Source organism: Podospora pseudoanserina, chromosome 2 (assembly GCF_035222485.1).
Source record: "Podospora pseudoanserina strain CBS 124.78 chromosome 2, whole genome shotgun sequence".
In the NCBI taxonomy this organism is placed as follows: Eukaryota; Fungi; Ascomycota; class Sordariomycetes; order Sordariales; family Podosporaceae; genus Podospora; species Podospora pseudoanserina.
In genome coordinates this window covers 1,999,116-2,023,075 of record NC_085921.1, presented here as the reverse complement: position 1 = coordinate 2,023,075, position 23,960 = coordinate 1,999,116, and the positions used below count along the sequence as shown (strand labels likewise).

The window sequence follows — 23,960 nt, the reverse complement described above, 5'->3', positions numbered from 1 at the left end:
ACCACTGCTCATAATAAGGATCACGATAAGAGCCTCATTCTCGGAGTTATCGCTTAGCTGCCAAGTGGAGCGCGTTGATGTCATGCTCCTCGCCCAAGCTCTGAGACAGAACCATCGGTTCTCCCCCATAACTCTAGGGAATAATTCTAACCCCGACAACATCAAAAAGACACAACCATACCAAGAAACAAAGCTCCGCAAAATTGTACGGGTGTGTTTGAGACTCTAGGCAAAAGATAGTGGGAACTGTGAGGCTCGAACTCACGACCTCAGGATAACTCTGATGTTAAACATTCAGATCATACTGCCAAGTATGAGACCTGCGCTCTTCCAACTGAGCCAAGCTCCCTGTTTGATTCGATGAAAGGTACTTCCAGAAAGAGGGGCTAAGTCTGCGGCTTTCGCCGAAAACAATTGCAAGAGTCTTGAAGAGTTGCCATTGTTGTTGTCATCTGTTTTGTCGATGTTGCAATACACTTTTATGTTAGTTCAGAAAACGATCAAGACAAATTGTTAAGGTCGCAGCAGAAATATCTGACTTGCCATGATCTGTCAGAAATACCAAGCAGGGACACAAAGTCAACACTGCGCCCACTCTGTATCTGCAACTTGAGCAACATGTCTCTCTTCATCAAATGAAGTGCATACAAGCTTTCATCGACAACCGCCGACCTCCGCCAAGTTTGTGGAAGGATCGCCAGATCGGAACCAAACGGGCAGGTCGTAGCGACTCCATGACTCGAGAGTGACTAATTTTCATGGTCCAACTCCAAGGTTTGACGGGCCATTATGGCGCTGATAGGTTCGAATGGTAGATAGGCCGGGATCTAATGCAAGTGGATTGGGGAAGATGGATCTCCTATCGCATCTCCGGAGCTTCCCCCACTTCCCGTCGTCGTTACAGCCGGCCCTGAGGTTTTATATCGATGCGGTAGCTCTGAATACTGGTCTTTGCAACTAAGCTTCTATCATCCGGAAAGTTAGTCCGCAGTCAAGATGTTCACTGCTGCAGCTGGTACTGTGCTGAGCCTGTTGGCGGGAAGAGCCATGGCGGAGACGGTCTATGGAGTTGTTGTCTTCACCCGTCACGGAGATAGTAAGTACCACCTCTCTGACATGAATATCATTCATCAGTCAACTAACACTCCCAAGGAACAACCAAACACTACGGCGCCCAAACCCTCACCAACCTCGGCACCACCCAAAACTTTCAAATCGGCAGCGACTACCGCGCCCGCTACATCAAATCTAGCTCCCCTCACCAAATCCTCAACATCTCCGAATTCAACTACGTCCCCTCCCAAATCTACGCCTCCGCTCCAAATCAAGGCATCCTCCTCAACACCGCCACTGCCTTCCTCCAGGGCCTCTACCCACCCCTCGCTGACCTCAACCCCTCAATCGCAACCCAAACCCTCAACAACGGAAGCGAATCCACCTCCCCCCTAAACGGCTACCAATACATCACCCTCCAAGGCATCCCCCCCAATTCCCCCGACGCAATCTGGATCAAAGGCGACGACAACTGCCCAGCCGTCACCCAAGCCAGCCAATCCTTCGAATCCAGCCCCGAATTCACCATCAAACTCACCTCCACCCGGGAATTCTACCAAAGCCTCTTTCCCGTCTTGAAATCGGTATATGATATCACCTCCCCAGAAGATCTAAGCTACGCCTCCGCCTACGACATCTACGACCTCATCAACGTCGCCCGGCTGCACAACTCCTCCTTTTCCATCTCCCCCTCCCAACTCTTCCAACTCCGCACCCTGGCCGACAGCGCAGAGTTTGCATACAATTTCAATGCCTCGCAGCCTGAGCGGTCGATCCATGCCCGGACCTTATCGTCTGCCATCCTGACGCAGCTGAACAAAACTGTTGCCTTGGAGGGCGCGCTCAAGTTTTCTCTGTTGGCGGGGAGCTACGATGCGTTTCTTGCGTTTTTTGGACTTGCCGGGCTGACGGAGGTGAGTGAGAGTTTTTATGGGTTGCCTGATTATGCGTCTACGATGGCTTTTGAGCTTTATTCCCCTGAGACGAGGACTTCTTTCCCGGAGGAGAAGGATCTTTGGGTGAGGTTTTTGTTTAAGAATGGGACTGCTGGGGGGTTGGATTCTTGGCCGCTGTTTGGGACCGGGAGGGAGAGTCTCTCTTGGGGGGAGTTTACTAGGGAGATGAAGGGGAGGGCTATTGGGAGTGCGGAGGAGTGGTGCTCTGCTTGTGGGAGCAGCGATGGGTTTTGCGCGACGTATACTGGTGTTGCTGCTGAGATGTTCACCAGAGGGGGCATGCCGAATGCTATTGCTGGGGTTGTTGGCGCGGCGGTTACGCTTGTGGTGTTGGGAATTGTGGGGTTGATGGCGTTTTTGTTTGTGAGGAGACGGAGATCGGGCGGGAGTGTGGTGGTGATGGCGGATGAGAAGGGGAGTGTGAGGAGTGGGAGTACGGGGGCTGGCAATCTGTGAATCACTGAATATTATCAGCGGCAAAGAGGTGTAAAGGTATCTGAGAAAAAGGAGAAAGGCAAATTTGAAAACTACCTGGTGGTTACAAGATTCCACTTTGTGTTTAGCGGGATACTTGTCAAGTTGTCATGCGATTCTAACATCTTGATTTACCTGCACCTGAGATTTGTTGTGAAATGTATATTTCCATCATACATAAGGTACTAAAGACACATCAACAAACCCTCTGGAGAGAAAATATAATACATACCTACGTATTTCGCATAGACAAAATAATTATAATTTTCAACCTATTAAAATAATTCATAACCACCTATCCGACCACTTCGAACCATGAGCAAGCATAGATGTTTCACCTTGGCACCTTGGTATTTTACTACCTAGAACAGGCCTAATGACAAAGTTCCAGATGGCATTACAACCGTGAAAATAGCATGGATTTGCTTAAAGAATGGAAAAAACATGATAACAGTTCAAACTTACCATGTATTTCAAAGATTTCAGAACATTTATAAAAATTGACATATACAATAATACAAACCTCAAACCACATCACACAATCCAACATCCCTCTACGCACATTACACATACTTTATCAAAAAGTACCTTAACCTATCTTTGTAGATAGATATGATGATGTATCACGTAAACATGAGCGACGGTCAATTTAGTGTCTTCCCACCAGCTACCAAGCTTACCCATATCCCAACTCGTAAATAACTTCTTACAACTCAGATATATTCTTCACCTCGCGAACCACAGCAACAGAATCAATGCCCCGACATCAACAAACTTTTTCCTTCGAATCCTCCACGTTGGAGATAACTTTTCTACTTGTCATGTTTAAACAGCATGAAAGATACTTTTGGCGGCAAAGTAAGACGAATTGAAACATAACGTGTCGACATATCCCCGTCCAAGAAGCATGATAACAAGAGCTTATATCTTGACTCATAGCGTTCATAGAAAGACGTCAGGCCTAACCAATGAATATCAAGACATAGAGACTCTCATCATTGGTCACCAAGCATACCAGTCATGAAGGAAGCCTCAACGAGTGAACATGTGGCATATCACCACCAACTACGTCATGCCCCACAAGATAAGAACGGAAGTCTGGGCAATATGGAGGACTGACTGGTACTGGAGATATGACAAAGCACAGATTCGGCAGAGACAAGACAGCAAAAGATAGGCGCATGTGTGATGGATTGATGGCAAGTTGATAGAAACAGGACTCATCCCTGTCACACGAGGCCTCAGAGCCTACGAGTCCATCAAGGACCAGCTCTGTACACCACCGCGTCCTCGAGACGATTTCTCTTCTCCCACCCGCTTGCCCTTGATCCCACCCCAGATAACCCTTTCGACCAGCTCACTTGAGACAACCAGCTGACCAGTGTCCCATATGTCACAATTCCAAAGAAAGAGCCAGCACCGGTGCAGATTATTGTCGTTTCATTCAGCGTAAAATGGAAGGGATGGCCTTGGCGATTCGGCCGTCAAAACGATGAGGCGTGGCACGTTGGCACACACCCTATAGCACCACTGACGAAGCCTAGACTGCCAAAGCCGGGTATTTTTGTGCTTTCTTTTTCATCCATGCAACCGCATTGTCCATTGGTTGATCTCAGTTATTTTATGAGCTCCCAAGCCTGGGGACGCATAGTGTTGTTAGATAGCCCATTGCCTATCCACCCAGCCACGCATATGAAGTCGATGATGCCCCGAACCACCGCGCCAATCTAAGATGAAATCGCATAAAGGACAAAGGTATGCATTTTGGTCACTATCTCTAGTAACCGAAGGCAGCAAGGGCCTCCGTCGTCTTGGAGTCGACCTTGGCGGTCTTCTTCGCCTCGGAAAGCTGTCTGGCGGCGAGCTTCTTGCGCTCGTAGTAGGCAGCGCCCTTCGCCTTGCGTCTCTCCTCGAGTCTGGGGAAAGTAAAGTCAGTCTTTGCGATCCTCGGTCACTTCTGGCTATTCGCCGGAATTTCACCCACCTGGCAACAACGTCCTGGTACTTCCAGCCGACCTCGTGGCTGAGACGGCCAACGGTGCAGTACTTGCGGCCGGGCTGGAGTCTGAGGACACGGAGGGCCTGGGGAACGACCATCTTCTTCTTCTTGTCATAGGGAGGGGGAACACCCTCGAAGACCTTGAGGCGCTCAAGGGCAGCGGCACCGCGGGCGGTCTTGTGGGGAATCATGCCACGGACGGCCTTGTAGAAGATGCGGGAGGGAGCGCGGAAGTGGAAGGGGCCTAGACATTGTCAGACTAGGTCGGACATCGATCGTTCGAGAGGAGTTCAACTCACCACCGCGGGTAGGGTTGTACCGGGTCATCTTGCGAAGGTAGGCATGGTACTTGACTGTTTCCAAATGTCAGTCAACTGGTTCGTCTTGATGTTGTCCTCCATCCTTCGGTCCGGCAGCAGTTCTCCCCCCCGGCGCCCCTCCTCCAACGCGCAATTCCAATCATCCAACTGCTCGCCCGTCGCGAATTCCCGTGCCATATCGATGAAGAAGAAGGGTGTGACGTACGCTTGGCGCGGAAGAACTCGCCAGAGATGTTGAGAGCCTCGCAGCGGACAACAACGATCTGCTGGCCGTTGAGGAGCTGCTTGGCGACGATGCTGGCAAGACGACCAAGCAGATGGCCCTTGCCATCGATCACGACCTGTTGATACCAGAATTAGCCACCATCGCTCCTCTCTCGGTTGTACCTCCTCGCAATTGCTTCGTCCTGGTGCTGATTTCGCTCGCGTTGGGGTTTCGAGATTGTGCGTCGCAGTGTGCTGGACGGTGGCTGAGAGATTGGCGGTTTCGTCGTGCGTGCTCGACTTCCGATTGCATTGCATTCAAACTGCCGATATGGAGAGGAGAGGCAACACATACCACAGACTCGAAGGACGACATCTTTCCGCAAGTGACTGGGGAAAGGAAGGAAACTAAAGAAAAAGAATTGATCAGTCAAACTCCAGCCGATCAAAATGCTGCGTAGTCTGGCTGTTCCTTACCCTGCGCGATGGTTGATGGTCGGTCTACGACTTTTTTGTGTGTGCTGAAAATTGGCCGTGTGCCAGTGAAGGCCAGCCAGATGCGCTAGGCCGAAAGTGGGATAGGTGGGGACGCCGCAAGCGAGTGGGAGTTGTGGCCTCAGGCCAAAGGTAGGGTTAGACCTACCGGGCAGAGCTTGAGTGGGGGCCCACCTATCAAGGTTCCTGCACCGTGACAGGCTCCACCAGCTGTCCGGCAGCAGCTTGCTCTCCAGGCAAACAACGATAACTGATAACGGCATTTCACCAGGAGTAAGCTATACTCGAGGTAGACAGATCTACTCAATGCATGCAGTGGGACATCGTAATGAAGGCGGATTTGCACATGTAAACGAGAAGAAATCATATTTTTATTTGACTGGTTTTTCAAGTTTGTTTTTGTAGTACTCTCGTACTTCTGTTGAGGTCGCTCATGCCCGCGATCCATGATGCCAACCATGGCATTTCCCCCTTTGATGGCAAAAGATGAGAAGCAAATTCCCTTCTTGTTGTGTAGCCCGATATGACCACGGTAATTTCAGACGCTTCCAAAATCCATGGCCTTATTCCTCCTGAATACACGGCCTGGCGTATCAATGTTTCCGCTACCGCACGTCCGATGCTGAGTGAATATGAAAGGACGATGCTAACCCATTAAAACCAGTAAAAAAAAATAAAAATAAAAAGCCAGTATCCTGGCTACCAAACGTGCGGGGAAAATCCCTCAAACTATGTCAAGGCACTCCTATAACTTGACGAAGGAGGCCGAATGTTATACCCTTCCCTTCGCCTTGACATCATCAACGAGCTTTAAGATGTCCTGGACATACTTGACCAACTCCTTTCTTCTAGCTCTGGCTCCATCTTCTGTCGAGGTATCGACCTCGTCGAGCTTGAGAATCACCTGCTGCATAATCGTCTCCGAAATCTTCCTGTGCTCCTTTTCTCTTTCACCGGCGTCCGGGGGTGGCCGTGCCATAAAGTCGATGCACAAGGGAAGAAGTGTCGTCTCAAAATGAAGGGCGAGGTTGTTAAGTCGCTGAATAGGACCGCCAGGCTTGCCCATAGGGGGAGGTGAAATAGAAGGAAGGTTGGGGGCGCTGGCAGTGGACAGGGCCGATCCCGAGGGAGACTGGGTCCGAACCCTGGACTTGGCCCGTCTGTAGCCTCTGCCATCATCGGCCGGAATGTCGAGGCTGCCGAAAGATGATGTGGTCTCCCGAGGGCTGCGTCCCCCGAAGCCATCCCTCCGGCTTGTCCTCGGCGAGGAAGGGGCATATCGGTGACTCTTCTCGCGCCCATTCCTGATCACTTGGCCTTCGTACTTGTTGCGGCCGACAACAACCAACTCCTCGTTGCTGTCCTCGCTGCTTGCCTGACCTGAATCATCCAAGACCATAAGGACCTCGCTGTTGTTCTTGACACCATATCCCCTTACAGGAGCGTCGGCATCTCTCAGCCGGCGTCCCTTGTAGTAGAGCTTGACACGCTTTGCCTGGCGATCTGTGAGGTCCATGATCATCCGCACACGCTCCCGCACATCGCTGACAAGCAATTTTCCGTCGCCGATGCAGTAGGCGGGAAAGTGCTCCGGGTAGGTGATGCCCTGGTACTTGACCAGCATAACATCGTCTTCAGGCTTGTTACGCAAGTAAGCCTGGGACGGGGCAGAGGAGGAGTAGACGTCGTAGTACTGTGATGGAGGGGCATAGGAACGGCTAGGGACGTCTACGCCTTGGTCCTGAAGATCCTGCGAGGTGATGTAGCTGAAGTCCTCGTCGGTGACGTTGGGGACGCCGCCATGGCCGAGGCTGGAGCTAAAAGGAGAGAGGCTTGGGCGACTGGAGAAACCGTAGCGACGCATGATGCCGTTCTTCTTGTTGCCCGCTGCAACGGCTGGAATGGCGCCGAGGAGAACAACCGTAGCGATTGCGGTGTAGAGGGTGGTCGGAGAAAGACCCGTGCTTGATTGGAGGAAGTCGGTGGCACCAGACAAGTGGTCGACCGTGGTGTCCAGGTATGCTTGCAGAGAGGGCGGAAGCTTCTGCAGGACTGCCGTGATATTATTGGCAAGATTGGTTGCGAAGGCACCCGAGGATGCCAATACTCCTTGACCGGTAGCCACGTTGACGACTGAGGGTGGTCCTACGACAATGTGCCGTCGACCTGCTGGGAAGAGAAGAGGAAAACAGGAACGAGAGGGTGGACCGTGGTCAGTTATACCAGTAGAGGGAACGACGCTAAGGGACGGGCTTCGCGGAGTTGACGATGGCTTCGAATGGATGTGTTCCAGCTAGAGAACGCATCAATCGGGGCCGAAAAGATTGCAGGGCCAATGAGTGCGACCGAGGCTGGGCAGCTGGAGATGGTCGCCTTTGGAAGGGATGGCACAAGAGTTGCGTTGTCCTTGCACGGCAATTTTCAAACTTCCAGTTTTGGCAGAATTGGACGTTTCTCACGATGATCACGGATGGAAAGGGACAAGGTGTGTTGTCCTCTCTGTCGTCCGATGCTTTGAACCCTTGGTCGGGGGTCTGATGGGATGGGTCATTTCGAGGCTGCAAGGGTCCCAGGCAGGAGTTCGCTTGCTCGCTGTTCCAATTTTCTGGAGAACCCGGCGGTCTGACCCCGCCTCCGAGAACACTTGACCCCACTTTCCGCGCCACTGTGGGCTTGCCATTTGCTCGTAGGGACTCTGTCTTGTCAGGGAACAATTCATTCATTGTGTTGTTCATCGGTCATGAACTCCCACTCCCAACAACATGCGGTTTCTGCTGGAAATTCACCGAATCGACGCAGGCAACCGCTGCAAGCTGCCGTCGACACCCAAACACAAGGCGAACTCTTGGAACCATTGATGGCCTCACAACAAAACCGGCAGAACCGATCTCCATCGGTGCCCGACGACTCCATCGTGGAGGTGAATGACGGGATGGGCACATCATCACGAGGGCTTGTGTCCCGGCTTCAACACGGGGACGACGATTATCCTAGTCACTCAAGGTAGTTACGGCCTCATGGAGATCGCCGGCATCGTTGATCCGCTCAGCCGCTGTGGGCTGCCGACTGGTTCAAAGTCCACCACGATATCCAACGGCAGCGATCATTCGTGATATTACTTGCGTTGGCTCAACCAGATGGTTTTGCCCCCCCGTGGGGTTGCTTGCGCCTCCCGCAACGGCGCAATCGATTAGGCAATCACAACCATGCCTCAGAAACAAAGTGAGGTCATGCAGGCCAAGTCCACCAGCGTCGTTCCACTTGGTAAGAGAAACAGACGTCGTGAATAGCCTCAACTCGTAGACACGACTGGCTACATAGGCTGCGGTCTTGTTAGTAGCTCTTGGCTCATGTCAGCGTAACAAGTGAAGTGGGCAAAGTAGGCTGTGAACGACGCATGATGGCTTCTAGCCCGGTTTGTGTCGGACAGAGCAGAGCCTCAGTGGTGTGTATCCGCTTTTGTGTGAGTAATACCACGAGGGGAGGACTGAGATATTTGTTTACCGTCCCCGCTGTGATCAGGCTGCTGCTCGGAGAAATTCCATAACGAATCTATTCCCAGAACCAAGCAGGCACTTCTCAGCTTGATGTTTCACATGTCCTCATGTGCCCATTTCATCGTTGACGTTGAGAGATCCCAAGGTGGGGTTGATCTCAACAGACTTATCTTATCGCTTACGCACAGATCACTTGCGTCATTGGAAATCGGGGCTGCCCTCGTCGCAATCCCAAGCGGAAGCACGGATCTCAAATTGCGAGACGTCGAATAAAGAAAGCCTCTCTGCAAAACCCATCGGCAATTCCAAATACTTCTTATCTAGGATACGTAGCATATTTGCTGGAATAGCATAAGGTCCATATCATGAGCAATCAACCCCATACTACAGAATGTCTGAGCAGTTTCAAGACAAGGAAGGTTGACAAATCCGTCCGATCCGCTCCATCATCCCGCCATCTAATATCCCGGGGTAGTATGTGGAGATTCTACAGTCCCTACTCTGTAGTAGTTTGCGAGTCTACAATCCATTGTCGCAACCGCTTTTTTTGTACCGTTCGTCCCCTCCATTCCAAAACAGCTGCCTCTCTTGATTGCATATCCCATTTCAGCCTTTTTTTTTTTTTTTAAAAAAAAAACCCACCAACACCCCCCTCTCTCTGTTTCCAAGACCTCTTCTTAACTCGAGAGTTCCCCGCACTTTGTCTTTCCATGTCCTTCTTCTTTCGCAGATTCTTCTCCTCAGCAACCTCACCAGCAACCATGGACGCCGCCCAGAAGAAAGCCCAGCAGTTGATCGATGACAATGCTGTCAGTACGTAGTTGCCCCTCTCTATGCGCCCCTAACCCTTGCCGTTGATAATAGATTGTTAACCATGGATGTATTGCGCGCAAAAAAACAGTGGTCTTTAGCAAGTCCTACTGCCCCTACTGCAACAACACCAAGCGCCTCCTCGACTCCTACAACGCCAAGTACAAGGCCATCGAGCTCAACCAGGAGGACGACGGCGACGACATCCAGGCCGCGCTCGCCAAGATCACCGGCCAGAGGACGGTGCCAAACATTTTCATCAACAAGCAGCACATTGGTGGCAACAGCGATCTCGAGGCCGTGGCCAGCAAGGGCAAGGACGGCAAGAAGCTTGAGGAGTTGTTGAAGGAGGCTGGTGCTCTCTAAATGGAGAGAGAGTGAGGAATCAGAAGGGAAGAGATGGGATACCCACGGTCAAAGGCTCAACCAACATTCAAGATTATGGGATATTAGCAAGCGAAGCACGCTTTCTTTTTTGCGTTGCACTTAACATAACAATGCTTGGAAAATGGGATGTCATGTTGGTTGTCATTTTTTGAAATCTTTGTAAACATTGGCTATTATCAATACAGTTCGCGCCTGATTTTCTTCAAAACATCTTTTGCCAAGCCACTCCGGTGTCTTACCTAGCGAAAGGCAGAAGATCCATTTCCTCACCTGAACCAAAGATTTTCACCTAGCGAGCGGCACGACCATACTAGCAACTGTCCCCACCGGCCTTTCTACAAACTCCATGATGCCCTCAACAATACTCTTCCTCGCCGGCTCACTAGCAACCTGCTTACCGGCCAGATAGTTCAACCACAACGCCCTCGAAACCCTCTCATCCGGCACAACCCCAATCAACTGCCTGCCACCAGACTTCTTGCCCCCATCAAAGGCAATACTGAGATGGCCCTTGTCATCTCTGGCCAGAATCAACTCCTTGGCCTTTGGTACCTTGCCCCTGTTGAACACAGCCCTAAACTGCTTCATCGCCTCCCCAAACGCCTCATCATCCACCCCCTTCCCGGATAATTCTGGTCCGCGAGTCTTGATGGCGTTGACGAACCCATCTCGCAAGTGGTGGAAGTCAGTGTCGCGAACGGGGATGACGCGGAAGGCGGTACGGGCGGGAATGTTGTGAGACAAGAGCTCATCCCATAACTTGGCGCCTTCGGCTGGGTCGAGGAGTTCATTCCTCAACTGATCCCGCTCTCCAGGGACGAGGGTGGTAGCAATAGGGTTGACCTTTTTGACAAGGGCGGATTGCAAAGCTGCAATGTCTGCGGTTGCGATGTAAAAGCCTACCACGTAGACGGAAATCCCGATGAAGGTGACTGTTCTGGTTCCCAGACCAACAAGGGTATACTCCGTCTCTGGGGCAGCAGCGGTGGTGATTGTCCCAGGTTGAACAGGCTCAGTAGCGTCTAACGGTCCGGTAAAAGAAGGCAACGAGATTGTCCGCGGAAAGCTAGGGACGACGCTGTGGCCTGTGGGCACGATTTCATTCCCGTTTTCATCGTGGACGATTATTTTCCTGTTGGGGGCGTTGGGGTCGGAGAGGGGGTTGGATGGGTCGGCGTCGGCTTGTATCGGGTTTTTCTTGATCTCGAGGACAATGCGGTAGGAGACGTAGATGAAGGAGACGATGCCGGCGACGATACCGCAGGAGAGGAAGATTTGCTTGTTGCGGTGGTAATCGGCTGAGGACTGGGCGATGTTGCGAAGGTTGAGGTTCTCGACGGCGCGGGTGCCGGTTTGGCGGAAGGAGCGCTTGGAGAGGAGGGTTCGGCGCTGGATGTGAGGTCTGAGGGAGGGGATGGCGGAGGAGGGCCGGGCTGCGGTGCGGGCTGCCTGCCAGAGGAGGGGCTGCCGGAGCATTGTGTGTGTATAAGATGCTGTTACAGTTGCAGCCGTATTGTTGTTGTGGTGATCTCCCCTGCGTGCAGTCGTTCGTCGGCTGGTCGTCCGTTCGATGTTCCTTGTGGGAGATGGATGTCAATTCGGAGTTTGGAGCTTGGCGTTCGTCCCCGGGGTCAATTTGACATCATGGTGCCTGGGGCCCGTCATCAAAGTGGGTCGTCTGCCGAACCATGGCGTCTTGGTTCAAGAATCACGACGCTATGCCCATTGGAACATTTCTAGCGTGGTGATCCTCAAAAAAAGGTGGACTTTGACTTCAACTTTTCTGAATCTCAAAATAAAACGACTTCAAGTTCGAATCAAAGAGGCCAGACACACCGGCCAACTTGAGACCAACATGGCCGCCTAGCCCTGTGTTACGAAGGAAGCTTCCCGCCTATGGGATGTTGCCCTGCAGCTGAAGGATGAGGTCACACATATCATTGCACGTGGCGTCCCATGTTTCTCAGCAAACCACATCATTTGGACGAGGGGCGCCAACTATCTCCAGGATCTTGACATGCTGACTGTTTGCTTTGACTGGTTACTGCAGCCGAATGCTTAAGCGCCCATGCGCACGTCATGAACGAATAGACGTGCATGCTGGGAATCTGTGATGTTGCGGTGCTGTGTTTCTCAAGTTGAAGGGAATGCCATGCGGCGGGCCCAAATGACTGGCCGCGCGTAGTGTCTCTCTGAAAACCGATATCGAGGTGGCATCTCAGACAGCCTGACCACCTTAAGATACCCGACTACCCGAAAGCTATCGCGTCCTTCCATGGCCCAGAGATTGGGTTACTGGCTAGCTCCCGAGACCCCGATGAGGTAGATCCGGTGGTGGCGCTGGAGGTTGCCCAGCTGGAGTCTTCGTATAACACTTGCTATCATTTTGCCGATATTCGCAGCCCAGCTTTCCTTCCATGGAAGCTCCCTCGTCAAGATGTACGCCCTCCTGGGAATCTGCCGCTTTCCTCGTGACTCTACGCACGAGACGCCGCTGGAAGGGTTGCCACAGCCGTGTCCATGATCTATTCGACATTGGCGTGGCTAGCATGGTCACTGGAACGAGTTGGACAGGACCTGCCACCTCAGCTATTTTCTATGGTACCCAAGCACACAGGCGGCGAATTGAGGTTGTTGTCTCAGGTGCCGCATCTGGTACTTCATTCACTGCATCAGGCCTGCAGGTGGGACGTTAGTACTGACACTACCACCTGTCGCTTGATGAATGCTCCATACTGCCATCGATCAGCTTCCTAGTAATCATCACAAAGTTACTTGGCGTAGCATGGAATTTCAGATGGAAATCGAGGTTTGATTTTGAACAATAAAGAAACCACCGCAAGTGCCCGACAAGTGTGACCTCTGGGCAGCCAATAACCCCACCCTAAGGTCGGTAGGTTGCGCCCCATGTAGGTAGGTTGCCTTGTTCACACACTCCCTCGAGCAGCCCGTCCGCAGCAGGGCAACTGTTGAATGTGTGAGTGGAAGTCCTAAAGTGACAGCAATGGGAAATGGGAATAGAGAAGGCATGAAGCACTACATCTTTGTCAGACTTTGCTTCCCAAGTGTCAAGTTTGTCAGAAAGCCCACCTTCTTAGGTAAAAACTCTTGGGTGGCATTTCACAATAGCGACTGGCTTCAGGCCTTTCCCTCTTTATTGTGTCCTATCACGGCATCTTTCCCTGCCACCGTCATCGCCCACGCTGTCATTCAAACTCACCTTCCTGTAGAACCACCGCCCCCCCCCTATTATCTCACCACCTCCTCCTGCCGACCCAGACAAACCCTCCATCTCAAATATCGAACACCTGTTGCGCTGCCTCCTAGGTCTTTTTGTTTTTCCATTACCCACAGATAGCTGGAGGTATCTATCTTTGTCGCCCTCAACCGCTTGAGATTCCGACCGTCATTGGACCCACAGACCAAGGCTATTTTGGGCCGGGTCCCCTCATCACAGCCTGGGCCCCCTGCTGACAATTGACGGCTGGCAGCGCACCAACAAGCACTCCACATTTACGGTCGGGTCGCCTCCCCTCAGTGACAGTCACCGTCCTTCCCTCTGCTTAACTTCCCACCGAACCCGCCCTTTGCGCCGCGGGAGTCGACAATGACTTTAGCAACCATGAGACAGCGCGCGTCCCTCGATATCATCGCCGACAGAGGCGCAATCATTTCCAACCACACTCCGAGCAGCACCGTCGCCGAGCCAGCAGCAGCAGTACCCGACCAGCTCACCCGACAACAACAACAGTCCGCCCAGCCTGAACTCATCAACCTTGCCGTTGACGCACAAGACGATGCCCGCTCCACTTCATCCAGCAGCTCGCCAGCGCCCGGCGGTGACAATGAGGAATCCGATTTCTTCCTCGGCGCAAATGATTCACAGTCCTCTCTCGGCGTACCAAATCTCCAGGACATGCAGGTTAACGATGAGGACTGCCTTCCGCCCATCAACCGGCTGCCAAACGAGATCTTGATCGCCATCTTTGCCAAGCTCAACAGTCTATCTGATGTCTTCCACGTCATGTTGACATGTAGGAGATGGGCTCGCAATGCGGTTGACATTTTGTGGCATCGTCCATCGTGCACGACATGGGACAAGCACGTTCAGATTTGCAACACTCTCAGCACAGAGGCTCCGGCTTTTCCCTACAGGGAGTTCATCAAGCGCCTCAACCTTGCGTGTCTGCACGACACCGTCAGTGATGGCAGTGTTGTTCCTCTTGCCTCGTGCACCCGTGTCGAACGCCTCACCCTCACAAACTGCGGCAAGATCACCGACACTGGCCTCATCCCATTGATCACTAACAATGATCACTTGTTGGCACTTGATGTTTCCAACGACAGCCAAATTACGGAGGCTTCGATCTATGCTATTGCCCAGTACTGCAAGCGACTCCAGGGTCTCAACATCAGTGGATGCCACAAGGTCTCTCCAGAGAGCATGATTACTCTTGCCGAGAACTGCAGGTTTTTGAAGAGGGTGAGTTTGCAAGCCTCGACGTATTTGCTTTCATATTGTACTCTGTGTCTAGATATGCTAACTGGTCGTCTCATAGCTCAAATTGAATGACTGCCAACAACTGACCAACCAAGCCGTCCTTGCCTTTGCCGAGCACTGTCCCAACATTCTCGAGATTGATCTCCACCAATGCAAGTTGATTGGCAACGAGCCTGTTACAGCACTTATTGAGAAGGGACAGGCTCTCCGTGAACTTCGACTGGCCAACTGCGAGATGATTGACGACAATGCTTTCTTATCATTGCCGAACAGGACGTTTGAGAACCTGCGCATCCTGGATCTGACATCTTGTGACAAATTGACGGATCGGGCCGTGCAAAAGATTATTGAAGTCGCGCCTCGACTCCGGAACCTGGTCTTTGCCAAGTGCCGCCAGCTCACAGACGAAGCTCTGTATGCCATTGCTGGTCTGGGGAAGAACCTGCATTTCCTCCATTTGGGCCATTGCCACCAGATCACGGACGAGGCCGTTAAGAAGCTTGTTGCCGAGTGCAATCGCATTCGCTATATTGATCTTGGTTGCTGCACCCACCTGACGGACGACTCGGTGATGAAGCTGGCCACCTTGCCCAAGTTGAAGAGAATTGGTCTCGTCAAATGTGCCCAGATCACAGATGCAAGTGTTATCGCTCTTGCGAATGCCAACAGGCGAGCACGCTTACGAAAGGACGCGCATGGAAATGTCATCCCCAACGAGTATGTCAGCATGAGCCACAGCAGCTTGGAACGCGTTCATCTGAGCTACTGCACAAATCTTACTTTGAAGGTATTAATTTTACAGCTTTTTTCGCCGTTGCAGGTCTGGATTTTGCTGACTAAGATGCGTAGGGAATCTTGCGGCTGCTTAAGTGCTGTCCGCGACTCACCCATCTCAGTCTCACAGGCGTGGCTGCCTTCTTGAGAGATGACTTGGAGGTATTTTCTCGTGAGCCTCCTCAAGGTAAGCTTTTCGCTCTATCAATGCACATCGGTGGCTAACACGGTTATTATAGGGTTTACCCAACACCAACGCGATGTCTTTTGCGTGTTCTCAGGTCAAGGCGTTGTCAACCTCCGCAAATATCTGAACCAGGAACAGACATTTGCCGACCTTGGACTTGGAGAATCAGCCGGCGGTGTTAACGGGGCTGGCCGAGACACTCCAACCGGCGAGGTCATTCAGGCCAACAATGGCGATGCCGACGAGACGGAGGTCGATGTCGTGGACGACGACCCGGAGGATGATGATATGGCCGATGCTGCTCCACCTAACCCAACCCATCAACAACCACCGCCTCCCCCGCCGCTCGCTCCAACACTTCATCCTTTTAACTATGTAGGGGGCCACCCGCCTTACCTACCCCAGTCGGTTCCGTTACAAAACGGTCACATGGCACCCCAACATCCTCCAACTCTTCACCACGGCCTATCAATAGACCACGACGTTGTGACATTGTCTGCTCAGCAAGCTCAAGTTGCTGGACCGAGCCCCTCGCCATCCACTAGCTCTCCTAACCAAGTTATGGGCCCGACAGTAGTTAATCCGCCAGCGAGAATGGACCGCGACAGACCTGGTAACCCTCAAGATTCGGCTTAGGAGACCTTGTCTGGAGGAAGCACACCACACCGTGTTCGCAGCTCTTCTGCAGGAGACACGCCACGGGACGACCGCGGGACTTCTGAAGCAATCACGCTACGCCGAAGTCGCAGCGTACGGGCCATTGCGTTGACGCCGTCTAAGCGAAGGAGAATTGCGGTGGCTTGAAAGCTGCCTTTTGGTTAGGGTTGAACTCTGTCCCGCAGAGATCAGAAGTACTTCACATCATCGCCTTTTCGGCAAGGTTTCGGAGCAGAAATGCGACATTGATACCCAGCACAGTGGTTTTGGTCTGCTGTTATGGCCGTTTTACTATTGGAACGTAGCTTTACCTACGGCCTAATCATTTGCCTTTTTTGTTCCCGTGAAAGCTCCCTATACAGGACTCACGAAGTCACGGCTTTTGCGGGTTAGGCTTGTTTGGAGGATGGGCAAAGAACGTTGGGGGATTATACACAGTGATTTTTTTTTTGCTTTTATTTCTTACTGTTTGGGGGTGGTCAACAACATTGGCCTCTTGGGACGGGGAGGGGGGGTTATATTGCATCTTTGTCGGATCACGGAATCGAGGGCGCCACCATTCTTGTCGCAAATTGATGATCAGTGGCAGGGAAAACATACGCGCTGTGTTGGGTGATGCGGTCTTGGGATGGAAGGTATATCCTATGGACATATATTTTTTCTTTTTGTTTTTATTTTTTTCTCGCTCATTTTGCGCTTCTCGGCGTCACGAGGGTATTTCCTACTACTGGGCCATCAGGTGGGATTGGGGACAGTCAAGAGCAATGGAAACAGTCCACCACACACACAACATAGATGTAAGCTAGGCAGCTTTGAAGAATTGACTTGTTGGAATACTTTTTTTGTATGGGGGAGCGTGATTGTGATTGACAGGTGGTTGGTTCGTTGGTTGGATGGTTGGTTGCTGAGGGGATTTGCTGGTGGTGCCAAGACAGTGTGTCAACACCCTAGAAAGGGGGGTGTTGGAATGACAATATTCACACAAATTTTTATTGCGTAGGTAGTTAAGTGCGGAGTGATGAGATTGGGTTGACCACCTTTGTCTGAGGGCGGCTTGCTGTCTGTGTTATATACGAGTTGACACTCGTTGGCCATGTCGATTCCCAGCCCCATACAAACCTAATAGATTTCCCCGGGAGGCCTCCCCGTTCTTATGGTGTCTTGGCTCACTTGATGGCAGCGTTAGGGATGCCTCATGGAGAAATCCCGTTGTGGCACGACACGACATGGTAATATTTTATCCAAAAGTGCTTTGTCTCTTTTTCTCCCTCAGTGTTAGTGAGGGTGGCAGTGCTTGCCCGTCTGACTGGAGCTATACCAGCTTGTAGCTAGCCCCTCTTCCGAGCGGCAAGGGCACCCACCTCACAGCCGATGGCAACCATGTGGAGAGAGAGGTTCTAGATTCGTTTGACTACATGGGGTGAACCGGTCTCCTTTGTGGGTGTCGGTGGGAAAAGGGAAAGGGGGGCTGTGTTGGAAGCTACGACAGGAGAGAAGCAAGCTAAAAGGGGATGTTGGCCCAAGCTCCTTGCATTCAATGAGCGGTGGACAACTCGGGTTGTTTTTTCCGCCTTCCGGGTGCCGGTGGAAAAGCTTAATTCGACAGTGAGGGGAGGTTCCTGATATCAGGGCTGGGATGGGTGCTGAGCTGGATGGGTATGAGTGATTTTCTGGTGGTGGTTAGGGGGATACTGAGGCAAGGTACTTAGGTAGGGGACTTGGGGTACATATTACCTTGGTTGGTTGGGTGGTAGCTCTTTCCACCCGACACGAGGAGTATCGCTCCTTCCGGCATCGCGAAAGCTTGAGGCAAGTGCTAGGTGCTTCGTCACACCTTCCTCCCAAATGCGAGAGGCGGTGGTCTCGACCGACTTTCATCGCCGTGGCAATGCATTTCACGCATCATGGGATTCGGAATGGGGTTGAGGGGTTTTGTGGTGTTTCGTGTTACGTATTTCTCTGGTATGGATCCCTCCCTGTCTACTTCAGAACTCAAGTGCTACGTCCGGATCATTGACGTCGCGGTGTAGGTAGCTAATGAGGTTGGTGGGATTCCTTTGGCGCAGTCATCTATCTTGTTTCAATCTCCAACGAGATGCATACTGACCAGTCCTTGAAAGAGCACTCATTGTCATGGCTATTTTGAGATTGGTGCGTTGAATGCCGCGGCAGAGCATGTGCCCTTGCTGTGATATCCCGGGAGAGGGCTTGCCTCTATCGAGGAATAATCTCCAGGACCAGCAGTGGCACAATTGAAGGGCCGCGGCGTGGGAGGGGGAGGTACTGTACGTACTTGGGCAGTGCCTCCTCGGAGTGGTTCTCATAAGAAGCTGGTACGCCCTTTGTCCAGTCGGGTGTTATCAGTCTCACTTCTCCTACCTGTTCCTTCCTCTGCACTGTCTTGACTCTATCTTGTAACACCAGTCTTACCCATATTATCCCCGATTGACTCGTAATGGGTAAACGAGGAGACAAATCTCGCATTCGATGGCAGGATAACGACGTTGAGGCCGGTCGGTCTGCGAGCCGACCGGTTCAAGGTCCTGGGCTTGAGCGTACTCGCTCTCATGGCTCCATGTCAATTCGGAGTGTTCGTTCGAATACCGGTGGTGGTATTGATCCCTCTGCGGCGCTGCCTATTCAGTACCGGACTGTGTAAGTCTTCAGCAGGCTTGTGTGTCATCAACGTGTACTAACACGCTTGACCAGCTCCATCGACATTGATGATTACAACCGCAAGGCTGAAGTGGCCAACAAGGTCTCAAAGGCTTCTGCGACAGGTACTTTGTTTTCTCTTGGTCACATTTGCGGTTCGGGAAGGCTGACGATATGTCTGATGATGACAGGCCTTGCCGACCTCGAATGGCACACCCTTCCCGTTGCTGACGTTGTCAATCGCTGGACCACCTCCCTCGACCAAGGCCTCTCTCAAGACCAAATCAAGCGCCGCGTCACTGAATATGGCAAAAACACGCCCTCTCCCCCGGAGACCCACCACTTCCAACAAATCATGGGCTACTTCTTTAAGGGCTTCGGTTCTGTCCTCCTCGTCGGCTCCATCCTCGTCTTCGTTGCTTGGAAGCCCCTGGGACAACCCCCGGCCCAGGCCAACTTGGCCTTGGCTATCGTCTTGCTTGCTGTGTTCTTCATTCAGGCCGCCTTCAACATGTGGCAGGACTGGTCGTCGTCTCGGGTCATGGCTTCCATCAAGAATATGATTCCTGAGGAGTGTCTTTTGATTCGGGAAGGCGTTCAGGTTTCGGCCATGGCTGCTGATATTGTTCCTGGAGATGTGTTGCTGGTCAAGGCGGGGAATAAGTTGCCGGCGGATGTGAGGTTTGTGCAGGTGTCGAGTGATGCTAAGTTTGATCGGTCGATCCTTACTGGTGAGTCTGCCAACTTGGCGAGAGGAGTGTGAGGTGTTGCTGATCGTTGCTTTGAAGGTGAATCGGTCCCTCTTGCTGCCACTGTTGATGCTACGGATGAGAACTACCTCGAGACCAAGAACATTGGTTTGCAGGGCACCCATTGCTCGTTTGGTACTTGCACTGGAGTTGTTGTCGCAACTGGCAACAAGACGGTGTTTGGACGGATTGCCAAGTTGACCAATGAGCCTAAGAAGGGGATGACGCCTCTTGAGAGGGAGGTTCTCAACTTTGTCTATGTCATTTGTTCCATCATGGTGGTTATGATCATTGCGGTTGTTGTTATTTGGTACGAACCTACATGGCTTGTTCACTTGACGGCGCACTGACACTGTTTGATAGGGCCGCCTGGCTGAGGACTACGTATCCAGACTGGATCAGTGTCCCTAATCTGATCGTTGCTTGTGTGTCGGTTGCTGTGGCTTTCATTCCTGAAGGCTTGCCAGTAGCGTTGACGGCCAGTCTGACGATCAGTGCGAATATGATGCGGAAGAACAAGGTCTTGTGCAAGTCGTTGAAGACTGTTGAGACGCTTGGGTCTGTGTCTGTCATTTGTTCGGACAAGACTGGGACACTGACAGAAGTAAGTTGCGTCCTCATCATTTCGGCGCAATCGTACTTACCCAACATCTGCAGAACAAAATGGTGGTCACAGACTGTGCCCTTGGTGGCAAGGAAATGACTGTGGATGGCATCCTCGATGTTGCCATCGCCGAGCGACTTACCAACGGTGACATGGCGAGCAACTCCATTGACCAGCTGCGCAGCGTTGCTGGGCTTTGCAACGCTGGAGAGTTTGACGCTGCCACGAGGAACCTGCCCGTTAGCGAAAGAAAGATTCACGGTGACGCTACTGACCAAGCCATTCTGCGGTTTGCAGAAGGCTTGGGTCCTGTGTCTGAGCTCAAGCGCTGCTGGGCTACGAAGTTCAACCTCGCCTTCAACAGCAAGAACAAGTTCATGATTCGCGTTCTGGGATACACCCATCCTGATGGGCTGAGCTTGGCTTTGCCAACTGGAACGGCGTCTGTCTTTGAGCCTGGCGATATGTAAGTTTTCCTATCACAACCTCCCAGTACCCACTCGCTGACATTTTGTGACAGGCTCTTGACTATCAAGGGAGCTCCAGAGATATTGATGGACCGTTGTACCAACTTTACTGGTAGTTCGGGCGTTGCCATGACCTTGAATCCTGAAGTTAGAGAGAAGTTCAACCGCATCAAGAATGATTGGTCTGCACAAGGGCGTCGGGTGTTGCTTCTGGCCCACAAAGCACTCTCCAGGCGCTCCTTTAAGTCGTCTCCCTCGTTCTCGGCTGCCTTTGAGGCAGAGACTTTGGAGCAAGCCAAATCTGGACTCACCCTCGTGGGCCTGGTCGCTATTGTTGACCCTCCCCGGCCTGAGATCCCAGAGGTGGTCAAGACTCTTCGTACGGCTGGCATTCGCATGTTTATGGTCACTGGAGACTTTGCCTTGACGGCCCAAGCTATCGCTAGAGAGTGCGGCATCATCACCAACCCAGACAGCGTTGTCGCTAACGTCACCGCTCTGTCCCGGGAGCCCACCGAAACAAAAAATCACAAGGATCACACTCCGTCTGAAGAAGGCGACGAGGAGCTCTCAAAGTCCATCGTGCTGACCGGCCCGGATCTCATCACCCTCAACAGCACCCAATGGGACGCTCTCGTCTCCTACAACGAAGTCGTTTTTGCCCGAACAACCCCCGAGCAAAAACTGCGAATCGTCCGTGAGCTCCAGGACCGCGGTCACGTCGTGGGCATGACAGGCGACGGCGTTAACGACGCCCCCGCCCTCCGCGCAGCAGACATTGGCATTGCCATCGGCGGCGGGAGCGACATTGCCATTGAGGCCGCTGACATGGTCCTTCTCGAGTCCTTCTCCAGCGTGGTCGAAGCGGTCCGCTTTGGTCGGGTGCTGTTTGACAACCTCAAGAAAACCATCGCGTACCTCCTCCCCGCTGGAAGTTTTGCTGAGTTCTGGCCCATCATGACAAACGTCGCTTTTGGGCTGCCGCAGATTTTGAGCTCGTTTTTGATGATCATTATTTGCTGTTTTACGGATTGTCTGGCTGCTACCGCGCTGGCGTATGAAGCTCCCGAGGCGGATGTTTTGAAGCGGCCTCCGAGACGGGTCGGGGTGGATAGATTGGTTGATTGGAGGTTGATTGTGCAGAGTTATGGGTTTGTGGGTGTGATTGAGACGGTGGTGGCCTTTGCGATGGCGTATTGGTTTTTGGAGAGGGAGGGGGTCAAGTTTGGGGATTTGTGGTTTGGGTTTGGGAGGGTGCCGGGGGGTATGTCGGGAGAGGAGGTTGTAGCGAGGTTGAATGTGGCTAGTTCGGTGTACTTTGTGACGTTGGTTGTGGTGTAAGTTTCCCCTTTTGTTCCCTGATGTGATATGAGGTATTTATGGCTGATGAGAGAGGGTATAGGCAATGGTTCAATTTGTTGGCGGTTAGGACGAGAAGGTTGAGTATTTTTCAGCATCCGCCGTTGTTTAACAAGGAGACGAGGAACTACTACTTGTTTCCGGCGGTGTTGTTTTCGTTGGTGATGGCGTTTTTTTGGTTGTATATTCCGAGTTTGCAGAGTGTTTTGGGGACGGCGGAGGTGCCGGTGGAGTATTGGTTCTTGCCAATGTGTTTCGGGTTGGGCATTTTGTTGTTGGATGAGGGGAGGAAGTGCATGGTGAGGAGGTATCCTGGGGGGTTTTGGGGGAGGGTAGCTTGGTGAGATGTTATGACGGCGAGGGGAACTAGGGAGGGGATTTTGATGGGACATATGTAGCCGATTCTGATAAGAGTGAATTTTCTTTTTCACATGAATGAAAGAGTGGGTGGTGAAATAAAATATCGAGGCTTTGTTTTCTACCACGATTTGCGGCTCTTTGCATCGCCGGACCACCCGTCATTCTTCAACATCACAGACCAATATGTCTTTCGACACAAATCCGAGACTGGCTGAATTGGACTGGGAGAATGTAACCTCGTCCCACCAAACATGGTAGCTACCACCAAAATTCCCCATTCTTTCTGCAAGCCAGGCGCAAAAGATCTGCTTTTCTCTTCCTTGGCCTCGTCCCCACCCTCGATCTCATCTTCGTACCTCGTCCTTATCTTCATTATCGTGCTCAAAACCAGGCGGTATACCCCAATTGCTATCATCAAAAGAATACCTCCCATCCTCTCCGGTGAAAGGACCATCCCAATCCATATCATAAATGGCATAAACGCCATCGATGTGTCCTTGTTGACCGATCCGAGCAACGAGGCAAAAACCTGTTTCCCGCCAGTGGAATCTTACAGCGGCAGCATTATCTTCAACACCATCTTCAGTCACCGGCCTAGTAACAGAGTTCTTATCAAAATTCTAACAACTTTCAGTGAGGAGGGTGTGGTACATACCAATTGCCCTGACCATCCTTGGTCCACTCAAGTCTCCCCAACTGGAGAAAGCAAGCTCTTCCTTCTCCTCAGTTCTTGACAGCGAGAATATGCTCCTCAATATGCAACGCCCTATCCCATACCTCCTCGGTACCCAGGCCCCAGCTAGTGGGATTCAGTCAGTAAAGGAAACCACGGGCGGATCTCCCTGTTTAAAGCTGGTAGAATAGTGTAAAGACAGGACCAGGTCAATAGATTGGCGGAATCTATTACCGTAACAAGTTCCTCGCGGGTTGTTCTCGGTTCTGCTAGCCGAGCAGCGCCGTCTTGGTCGATGACGAACTGGCAGAAACGTTTGCGTACATTGAGGTCGGGGAACCAGTTGCAGATGGTGTTCTGGTCGATGCCCTCGCCATGTCCTAGGCGGGAGTGCGCTTCTTAGGATGTTAGGTGGCTCATTGTGCGTGGTTCGAAGGATGTAGAGAATTGAATGTGGATATTATATGTAGGGAGTGGGTGCGGTCGCGGACAGCAAAAGAAGAATGGCGGAATGAAGCTAGGTAGGTAGATAAGGAGCGGGACTAAATTTTCAAGTTTGCTAAGTGACCCTTACACCCCCCCTCGAGCTCTTTCACGGGCCTCTTCTGATGATTTGCGATAGTTTCTGCTTTATCCGTTTGGCATCAACCCCGCCATATTTTGAGAAGGCACCGTTACATGGTGGCAGGCATGAGCGTGGGTTTGCCTTTAGGGACTCTGATTGGGAACCACCACCAACAATGTTGTTAAAATTTAGGCGGGGCTTATCTTCTCTGTAA

The 23,960-nt window shown here is 51.9% G+C and overlaps 7 protein-coding genes and 1 non-coding gene across 8 annotated transcripts; 4 read left to right on the top strand and 4 right to left on the bottom strand.

Moving 5' to 3' along the window:
* Positions 1-240: 240 nt before the first annotated feature.
* Positions 241-349, bottom strand: QC764_0035360. The gene has a single exon. It is a non-coding gene; the product is annotated as a tRNA-Met (tRNA).
* Positions 350-484: 135 nt separating this feature from the next.
* QC764_204680 (uncharacterized protein) lies at positions 485-2,697 on the top strand. The gene is made up of 2 exons (XM_062944167.1): positions 485-1,096; positions 1,153-2,697. Exons 1-2 carry the CDS (start codon positions 997-999, stop codon positions 2,463-2,465), a joined length of 1,413 nt encoding a protein of 470 aa, XP_062802966.1. The 5' UTR covers positions 485-996; the 3' UTR covers positions 2,466-2,697.
* A 1,147-nt stretch (positions 2,698-3,844) lies between these two features.
* Positions 3,845-5,781, bottom strand: RPL16A (60S ribosomal protein L16A). The gene is made up of 5 exons (XM_062944166.1): positions 5,362-5,781; positions 5,008-5,143; positions 4,782-4,835; positions 4,468-4,726; positions 3,845-4,399 (listed from the first exon to the last, which is right to left on the bottom strand). Exons 1-5 carry the CDS (start codon positions 5,380-5,382, stop codon positions 4,261-4,263), a joined length of 609 nt encoding a protein of 202 aa, XP_062802965.1. The 5' UTR covers positions 5,383-5,781; the 3' UTR covers positions 3,845-4,260.
* A 492-nt stretch (positions 5,782-6,273) lies between these two features.
* QC764_204660 (uncharacterized protein) lies at positions 6,274-7,365 on the bottom strand (the record flags this gene model as incomplete). The annotated part of the gene is made up of 1 exon (XM_062944165.1): positions 6,274-7,365. One exon carries the CDS (start codon positions 7,363-7,365, stop codon positions 6,274-6,276), a length of 1,092 nt encoding a protein of 363 aa, XP_062802964.1.
* Positions 7,366-9,708: 2,343 nt separating this feature from the next.
* On the top strand, positions 9,709-10,174 carry TTR1 (Glutaredoxin; the record flags this gene model as incomplete). Its single annotated transcript, XM_062944164.1, has 2 exons — positions 9,709-9,811; positions 9,900-10,174. The coding sequence occupies 2 exons, from the start codon at positions 9,709-9,711 to the stop codon at positions 10,172-10,174; spliced, it is 378 nt and encodes a 125-aa protein (XP_062802963.1).
* A 306-nt stretch (positions 10,175-10,480) lies between these two features.
* QC764_204640 (uncharacterized protein) lies at positions 10,481-11,671 on the bottom strand (the record flags this gene model as incomplete). Its single annotated transcript, XM_062944163.1, has 1 exon — positions 10,481-11,671. One exon carries the CDS (start codon positions 11,669-11,671, stop codon positions 10,481-10,483), a length of 1,191 nt encoding a protein of 396 aa, XP_062802962.1.
* A 1,560-nt stretch (positions 11,672-13,231) lies between these two features.
* GRR1 (SCF ubiquitin ligase complex subunit) lies at positions 13,232-17,254 on the top strand. Its single transcript, XM_062944162.1, has 4 exons — positions 13,232-14,678; positions 14,755-15,483; positions 15,546-15,657; positions 15,710-17,254. The coding sequence occupies exons 1-4, from the start codon at positions 13,803-13,805 to the stop codon at positions 16,291-16,293; spliced, it is 2,301 nt and encodes a 766-aa protein (XP_062802961.1). The 5' UTR covers positions 13,232-13,802; the 3' UTR covers positions 16,294-17,254.
* A 359-nt stretch (positions 17,255-17,613) lies between these two features.
* QC764_204620 (uncharacterized protein) lies at positions 17,614-22,629 on the top strand. The gene is made up of 9 exons (XM_062944161.1): positions 17,614-18,276; positions 18,435-18,969; positions 19,024-19,094; positions 19,161-19,700; positions 19,758-20,028; positions 20,082-20,322; positions 20,376-20,788; positions 20,843-22,126; positions 22,192-22,629. Exons 2-9 carry the CDS (start codon positions 18,770-18,772, stop codon positions 22,490-22,492), a joined length of 3,321 nt encoding a protein of 1,106 aa, XP_062802960.1. The 5' UTR covers positions 17,614-18,276; positions 18,435-18,769; the 3' UTR covers positions 22,493-22,629.
* Positions 22,630-23,960: the final 1,331 nt, after the last annotated feature.

What these genes read in the sequence shown, in the direction of transcription:
- QC764_204680 (XM_062944167.1), top strand. Translation starts at nt 997, where the DNA reads ATGTTCACTGCTGCAGCTGGTACTGTGCTGAGCCTGTTGGCGGGAAGA. An exon ending in CTTCACCCGTCACGGAGATA is followed by an intron (nt 1,097 to 1,152) that starts GTAAGTACCACC and finishes AACACTCCCAAG; the next exon opens with GAACAACCAAACACTACGGC.
- RPL16A (XM_062944166.1), bottom strand. Translation starts at nt 5,382, where the DNA reads ATGTCGTCCTTCGAGTCTGTG. An exon ending in CGAGTTCTTCCGCGCCAAGC is followed by an intron (nt 4,836 to 5,007) that starts GTACGTCACACC and finishes ATTTGGAAACAG; the next exon opens with TCAAGTACCATGCCTACCTT. An exon ending in GTACAACCCTACCCGCGGTG is followed by an intron (nt 4,727 to 4,781) that starts GTGAGTTGAACT and finishes GACAATGTCTAG; the next exon opens with GCCCCTTCCACTTCCGCGCT.
- GRR1 (XM_062944162.1), top strand. Translation starts at nt 13,803, where the DNA reads ATGACTTTAGCAACCATGAGACAGCGCGCGTCCCTCGATATCATCGCC. An exon ending in ACTGCAGGTTTTTGAAGAGG is followed by an intron (nt 14,679 to 14,754) that starts GTGAGTTTGCAA and finishes GTCGTCTCATAG; the next exon opens with CTCAAATTGAATGACTGCCA. An exon ending in TTCTCGTGAGCCTCCTCAAG is followed by an intron (nt 15,658 to 15,709) that starts GTAAGCTTTTCG and finishes CGGTTATTATAG; the next exon opens with GGTTTACCCAACACCAACGC.
- QC764_204620 (XM_062944161.1), top strand. Translation starts at nt 18,770, where the DNA reads ATGGGTAAACGAGGAGACAAATCTCGCATTCGATGGCAGGATAACGAC. An exon ending in CCTATTCAGTACCGGACTGT is followed by an intron (nt 18,970 to 19,023) that starts GTAAGTCTTCAG and finishes ACGCTTGACCAG; the next exon opens with CTCCATCGACATTGATGATT. An exon ending in AGACTGGGACACTGACAGAA is followed by an intron (nt 20,323 to 20,375) that starts GTAAGTTGCGTC and finishes CAACATCTGCAG; the next exon opens with AACAAAATGGTGGTCACAGA.